Raw genomic sequence first — 7,955 nt, 5'->3', positions numbered from 1 at the left:
TGATGAGGGTCAGAGAAATAAAAACAGGCTGGTGGTAAAGGTATTTAACTCTGCACATCCAGATGGGAGCACTGCACAGGTTCTGTGTGCATACACAAGTGGTTCTTTCCATTCTTACACACACACCCACCCCACTCTGTGTGCCCTTAATGACTTGCTGAGAAGCACTGACTGGTGGCTACAAATTATCACTAAGGGTTTAAAAGCACAAAACCTGCAAATCTGAAAAGAGAGCACACCAAAAAAAAAAAAAAACTTGAATTTTGGCTTTCCTGATCGATAGTCCTTATTTTCTTGTTCCAGTATCAAAATAAATAATAATAAAATATTATTATATTTGAGTTGGAAATAAGGACTTGTTCTGGAAATAAGGATTTCTTCCAGAAATAGGGATTTCCTTCTTTAAATTAATTGTTTCCTGCCTACCTTTGAATAACTAGATCATAAATTCAGTAGTGAAAGGCATTGGCACAAACCAAAAATTCTCAGTAAGGGTTTAAAAGCACACATGCCGAAAGGCCCCTATGCTGCAAATCTGAAGGGGAAACAGAGCACACACAAAAAAAAAAGTGAATTTTGGCTTTCCTGATCAACAGTCCTTATTTTCTTGTTCCAGTATCAAAATAAATAATTATAAAATATCTTTCTCCTTCTTTCCTTGAATTTCTGTCTTTGCATTGTCTCTTTTGCATGTCCTGGTGCTCAGCCCTGTGGAAGCACTACATCCTGCAGTGTGGTGGGGTCCTCACCAAGCTGAACCTCAACTGCCTGGCCCAGGTGTCAGATGGCTTCACCCAGGGCCACGTTGTGGACGTGGTGCACACTGTGCTGACTGAGCTGAGGCTGCTGCAGATGGCCAGGAAGCCCCTGAGGACTGCTGAGTTTGTCACTTCTCTGGCCAGACACGACCCAGTGTACAACGAGGAGGAAGAAGCGTTCCAGGTGAATTCTCTGTTTCCTGTCTTTTGTCATTTGCCTTGGTTTGGAAAGACAGGAGTCTGCTAAGGAAGGCAGGAGCCTCCCCTGAAATGGAGAATGTAAACCCTCCCCACCCCTCTGAATTGCTATAAGTTTGAAATTAAGGGGCTCTCAGGCAAAAAATATGGGAGCAGGAAATAACAGTTCTTTAATAGGGAAGAAAATTAAAGGGTAAAATAAACAATGCAGTAAATTAAACACTGACAGAGTCAGAACACAACCTGACACCCTGTGGGTCAGGGTGCTGGTAGCAGTCCCATTGGAATTGTGGCTGCAGTGGGAAATCCAGTGGAGAAGCCGTGCTGATGTTCCAGAATCCCCAGATTATATCCAGGTAGGAATGGTTGGCTCCTCCCTCTGGGCTCACATCTCCCAGTGGGATGCTGTAGTTCTTATCAGCCATGCTGTGACATTCAATAGCCTCTTATCAGCAGATGTCTCTCCAGAGGGAGGAATGGGTGTGGAAGAGATAAGGCAAACTGCCCACTTGACAAAAGACAGCTGCCATACAGATGGTAATGGAATACATCTTGCCTTGCAGTCTGGGACACGTTCCCTGCCATGTCCAGCCACACTTGGTGTAGGCACCTGCTCACTGTGCTGGTGGGTTGGCACCTCACTATTTGAATGGTGATTTAGGGCTCAACAGCACCAAAACCCATCTCCCCCAAGCTAGGATGTGCCAAACCAGTCCTTATTTTGGCAGAGTGCTTTGATGAACCTGCTGCTGCTCAACTTGAGCAGTGGCCTCCATTTGCATGGATAAAATACGCAGGGGTCATCAATTCCATGTATTTGTCCTTTTCCTTCCAGAGCTGAGGTGTTCAGCAACCTGGATACATCACCTTGAGAAGGCAAAACACCTGGCCATTCAATGTCCAAGATCTAAGCCCTTCTCTTAAATTATTTCAAAAATAATTTCTTTTGAAGTTTTCCTTCCAGGCTTTAAAATAAATAAGTTTCTGCCTCAAGCTCCATCCCTCAGGGCTATAAAATCCTGAAGGCAAAACTGAGAGAGTTTGAGGTGTATTTTTTTCACTGGCACAGGGTGCTCAGAAAAGCTGTTGCTGCTCCCTGGAAGTGTCCCAAGCCAGGTTGGATGGGGCTTGGAGCAACCTGGGACAGTGGAAGGCGCCCCTGCCCATGGCAGGGGGTGGAATGGGATGAGCTTTAAGGTCCCTCCCAGCCCAAACCAGTCTGGGATTCTGTGATTCCACACATGCCTCAAATACCATGGATCACCTTCCAGCCTGATAAATGCTACAAAGTCCTTGGGCACTGGGCAGAGAGCTCTGCTGTGCCCCAGGGCCTCCCAATGAGGTGAGACCTCTGGACTGCTCTAGGAGACCTCAAAAGAGCTTTCTCCATCCCATAGCCCTGATAATTCCTACTGCTTATAGGAATTATTTGGAATAATTCCTATAATCTAATTTCAGCCTTTCCTGTCTGGAAGGTTTCCTTGTTGTCCTGCTCCTTGAACCTCCCACCACAATCAGGACGCTGATTCCCACAGTGTTCTCCAAGGCTTCTCCCACTGCTGACCTAATGACAGTGCACATTTCTCCCAGCCCTGCTGAGTACTTCCCAATTTCCATTTAGAGCCATTTGGCTCGCTCAACACATGCAGAATTTGTGATATTTGGCAAATTACCCTTTTTTTTTCCCTCATGCTTGCTCACTAAACCAATATCTCTCCTCAGGGAAAGGCTAATGGTTCAGTGTTACAGCAAAGAGAAAAAAAAATACTCCATCATTCCCAGCTCCAAGTAGTAATGCATTTGTTCCCTGAAACATGAGAGCAAGTATTTAGTGTGAGTTGAACTTGAAAATATTATCCCAGTCACTATAAAATGTTCCTGTTTTGTACAGCACAAAGTGCCCAGGCAGCCCTTCATTTGGAGCACAGCTCAAATGATCCTGTCCTCAGCATCCCATGGCAATCATCTCCTTGCATTAATTACGGCCCTTAAGAAAGTATTTCCTTTTATCTGGTGGAATTTTGTTTCCCTTAAATGTCATGGAGCCTTGCTGCAGCACCTGTGATATGGCACAGGGGAGGAGGATTGTCCAAATAGCCTTGTGCATTAATTAACTCCAGTAATTCCCATCTCTCCTCACACAGAAGCCCCTCTTCCCAAGCTTCCAATCACTGCCATTTCTGGACCTTTCTCCTTTGCTTTGCTGTGTCCCCTGTGGAAGTGGGGCAGCTAAAACACTGTGTTCCAAGTGAAGATTAGCCCTGTGATGAATCTTGGGTTTGTCTTCCCTGAAAGCATGAATCTCCCAGTCTGACATTTATATTCTGCCAGTGTTCCAAAATGGATATAAATAATGCAAAATTTGGTGACAATGTGATTTCTGCCTTCCATTTACTCAAATTTCTGCCCCAATTACACAGCCACATTTTTTTTTTGAAATTATAAATTAGTGCACCAGGGTGGTTGATATAAATCCTTACACAGAAAGGATTTCTGGAGAGGCAAAGCCAGCTCACCACACCAGTTCTGCCTGGTAGTGACTGGACCAAAATCACGGAATGGTTTGGGTTGGAAGGGACTTTAAATCTCACCTTGTTCCATCTCATTCCATGGGCAGGGACACCTTCCACTATCCCAGGTTGCTCCAAACCCCATCCAGCCTGGCCTTGAGCATTTCCAGGGATATGCCAGCCACAGAAATACCTAAGAAAACCCATTCCAAAGCCTGTGGACATCATTCCTCCAAATCCAAATATTTTAACACTGATCAGTCACTTCTGCCAGTAACTTCCATCCCCAGTTCAGCTGCTGGTGATAAATGGACTTTAATTTTAGCTGTGTCTGAGGAGCTGATTTCATGGAACAGCTATACCAGTTAAAGAGACAAAAAGTTACTGTTGTGCACTGAAATATTTGCACAAAGAATTGGGAAGAGAACACAAAGAGACATCCCAGGTCTCTTGGCTTCTCCTGCCAAATGCCTCGAGTCCTTTGCCAGTGACCCAGAGCTGGCAGGGAGATGATCAAACAGCTCTTTCCACCCCACCAAGCTCCCAGAAAGCTCTTGGCAAGGTTTTCCCACCCTCTCCACCTCCCACTGACGGTCTGGGGGGTGTTACACCCAGGAGACAAAAGTGAGGGGGAAATAAAATCTCTGTGGCCTCATGGAGTCTCATCCAGGTTCAGAGACATCACTGGGCTCTCCTGGCTTCCCTCAGCTACTGCCAGGGAGCCCAAACTCACAATCCCCACCTCATCCCTCTCATGGGAAGGGCCAAAACCAGCAACACAGGCCAGCTCTGTGGTTCTCCCAAAACCTGGAATAGTTTGGCCTGGGACTAAGGCAGCAAAATTCAACTTCACTGAGAGCCAAAAATTTTGGCTGAAAACTCAGCTCAAAATTCAACTTCACTGGGCTTCCTGCCCACCACCATCCATGTCCTGTCTGGATATGGACACCCAGGAGGCTGGAGGATGTTTTTATCAGGGTTTTTGAAGGAGAGGAGCTCAGCTAATTCAGATAATTAAAGCAGAACTGCAGTGTCCAGCAGGCAGCTGGATGTTTGACCCCGTCTTGAAAAGGTGGCACCAAGAAGGACCATCTGGGGTCAGGAGAGGGACATGTTGAGTTTTCCTTCCCTGTTCCCTTCCAGTACCTCTTCTCCCAGCTTCTCTTCCTGTAACACACACTGGGCAAGTGGGGAAGGCAAATTCTTCAGGGATGCCTGAACAGGCTCAAGCTGGGAGCAGGATTTGGGGTGGAGCAGATGGAAAAGGCAGATTTTGCAGGATGCCCCGTTGAGAGAGTGCTTGGAGATGACCTGGGCAGAGATGTGGCATTAAATAGCAGCCCATGGTCAGGAAGGAAGGCATTTTATCCATGCCTGGCACAATCTGAATCTCTGGTTGAGGCAGGACTTTGTTGAGTGAGGTTCTTGTAGGGAAGAAGGAGTAAGGAAGGAGTAATTCCCACCCAGGGCTGACTTCAAAGCCTCCCCTTCTCCTTCACTTCCCATCACTCTGACACAGCCTAGAGCTGCCTCCCTGACACCAGGAGCTGGGCAAGTGTGCAGAGCAGCTCCAGCAGAATCATTTACAAGTCACAGGCCTGTGAGCAGGCATCTGAAAGCAATAAACAGGTTCTTAATGCTGGGGGTTTGTTTGGCTTCCTGAGCTCCCTCATGGAAATCAAAGCTGTCTGCATCGATTTGCAGAGGCACGAGGAGGGGATGATTTGTCTGTTGCCAAGTCTGGAGCAGAGGGAGCTCTGACAAGAGCTATATTCTCTGGAAATGGGGTTGATCGTGGAATTTAACATTTCCATAACTATAGCAACACAAATGGCCCAGCTAAGTATTGCTGTTAATGAGACTCAGCTCGATCAATTGCTGCACTTCTTGGGATAATAATGTTCTCAAGAGATCTGAGGGTTTCATTTTGGCTTCTCCACCAGCCAGCCTGGATTTTAAGAGGTTTGGGTTTTTAAGGAATGCTCTGTTATAGTAGTAAAATGTTTAAGTAGTCTGACTTGCCCTGGGTTTTTTTGTTTTTTGGTTTTTTTTTTAATTTTATTAAATGCTTTTTTGGTTCTCCAGGCCTGGTATGCCAAGACCCCGCTGGGGAAAGCGTGGAATGCAGCACGGGAAACAGATGAAGACGGAAAAGGAAAAAGAAAGAAAAAGAAAGGGAAAGGAAAAAAGAAAGGCAAAAAGTAACTTCCTCAAGGATTTTTCTCCTGGCCATACCAGTCACAACTCTATTTCTCTGTGAAGGCATGGCAAATTAATGTTATAGGTATTCCAGGGAAGAGAATTCCTCTCCGAATGATTTTTTTAAAGTTAAAAAAAAAAGAGAAAAAAAAAATCAGATGAGATGTAACATGTAGCTCTCAGAGGATAAAGAGTTAATGACCACTGACTTGCTCAAGCATTATTTATTCTAAGAGATTTTAGGGGGCAGAAGGGTTCATTACTCAGGCCTGTAACATGCCATCAACTTTTAGGCCATACTCATTTATTTCAGCAAGTAACTCTCCTTAAAAATTGATGTCACTTTAATGTCTTTCATTACTTTAATATCCTATATGCTTTATAAAACTAACTGCTTTATGTATCTGTGGGTCTAAAGCATTACAGTCCTCAATAAAACCATTACAGCTCTAAAGACTGCTTTTTAATTGGGATGGATTAGGAGGCACTTGGTGCAATCCACCACAAGCTGGATATTTACACAGCTGCAGGAGGAGCAGCACTTGCACCTTTTGAGGCCTTAGCACAGACAAATTCATATATGTGGGTGTCACAGAAAAAAGCCAAGCAGCCAGCTGGTAATTTGGGTGGATGGCCACCAAAATCTGGGTTTAATCTATTTTGCCATAGAAAATAATGCCTGATTAGTTTGTTTGCATAAACAGCAATGTGTTTATTGCTTAATGCACCTTGTTTACTTACAAATCAGCAGTTTTGAGGGCAAAAGATTTAAAAGGACACTCTAAAGCTTGGGGACACCCTACAGGACACTGATGGAGGCAGCACCACCTTCATGTCAGGATCACATTCACCAGGATCTCTAAGTAAGAGCCACAAACACCTGTTTTTCCCTCTGATGACAGAATTCCTGTGTGGATTTGACAACAGGTACCTGAAAATACCCAGCCCACATCCCCAGGGGGCTGAAGAACCTCTCTGTGCCTGCATCAGCAGCCTGGGAGGTGCAAGCTGGGCAGCACTGCTGGAAAAAGCTGCTGGGAAGGGGATGGTGTTGAGCCCCTCCTGCTCCTAAGAAGGAACCAAAAGGAAAAAAGCACTCCTGGGAACAGGAATACCTGAGAAAAAAGGCCTGGGAGGATTCCTGGGTGTAACAGACTGCACAGAAAAGGATTCAAGCAGTTGTGTCACTGTGCACAGTGGAGGGAACTGGATGGGTCTGGTTAAGAAAGGGAATTTCCTCCCTGTAGGCTGTTCCAGCACACAGGATGGAGCCACCCCAGTTTGGGATTTCTCTGGTCCTTCCTAGCTGTATTTCACAGTCTAGTTCAGGGCTCCCCATCATCTCACCCTTCCAACCTCGAGGCTGCACCTCCGGCCCCACCAAGGAGATCCAAGCAACAACAGAGGGAATTCTTGTTCCACTTCCCCTGTGCTACCCCCTCAGGACATTCCTGGTGGACACCAGCCTTTCCCCCAGCAGTAACCCAGCTGCTGGAATCTCCACAAGAGGGATATAGTGTGGGATAACCCACCCTAGGAGCTGCCAGCCCCTGGCTTCAACCCATTGCACCATGCACCTGCAAACATCAGCTTCCCATCCGTTATTCTGTGTGGGTGCCCCAAACTCAGCAGCACACCCCAGATTTATCAAATGAAGCGCTTCTAACTTCATCCTTGGGCAGAAAAGCTCCAAAGAGCTGACAGGGTTGGTGTTTAAAACCCCCTCATCTCCGCTCTCACGCGCAGGGAAACTAATTTGGGTAATTCTGCCCTCAATCTTGGCGACAGCAGAGCCCTCCTCTGCACGCCAGGGCTGACAGCAGGGCTGGGGTGATGGAAGGAGCACATTTCAGGAGGATGTAAGCAAGCCCATTAACTCATATTTCAGCAGCCTCACTGCAATCTCAATAGCAGAGCAAGAGCAGCTGACTGGCAGCATCCATCTCCAGGGCACAGGGAGGGTGCTGAGCTTCCACAGACCTGCAGGTTTTGCCAAAAAGGCACCAGTTTGTGGGGAAAAAATTAAAAAAAAAAAAAACAAAACTAACCAAACAAAAACTAAGCAAACAAAAAACAAAGAAACCCAAAACAACAACCGGAAAAAAAAAACCAAAAAAACCACAAGAAACCACCCCAAAAAACCTCTAAAAAACCCCCAAAAACAAAACAAAAAAAATTAAAAAAAGAAAAAACACAACACAAAAACCAAACCCCCCCCCCAAAAACAAAACAAAAAAAAAAACAAGCAAAACAAGCAAAAAAACCCAACCCCCCAAAAAACTCCTCCCAA

At 45.7% G+C, this 7,955-nt stretch overlaps 1 protein-coding gene across 1 annotated transcript in view; it reads left to right on the top strand.

The window, feature by feature from the left end:
• The window catches only part of IQCA1 (IQ motif containing with AAA domain 1), a 105,232-nt gene extending 99,426 nt beyond the window's left edge, over positions 1-5,806 (top strand). The window contains exons 18-19 of the mRNA XM_031063815.1: positions 707-942; positions 5,552-5,806. Of these exons, the coding sequence (XP_030919675.1) occupies positions 707-942; positions 5,552-5,671 (356 nt within the window). The 3' untranslated portion in view covers positions 5,672-5,806. The remainder of the gene's footprint in view (positions 1-706; positions 943-5,551) is intronic.
• Positions 5,807-7,955: the final 2,149 nt, after the last annotated feature.

Source organism: Geospiza fortis, unplaced genomic scaffold, assembly GCF_000277835.1.
Source record: "Geospiza fortis unplaced genomic scaffold, GeoFor_1.0 scaffold179, whole genome shotgun sequence".
Taxonomy (NCBI): Eukaryota; Metazoa; Chordata; class Aves; order Passeriformes; family Thraupidae; genus Geospiza; species Geospiza fortis.
Note: the sequence above shows the minus strand (reverse complement) of the source record. Positions and strands in the feature narration are given on the sequence as shown.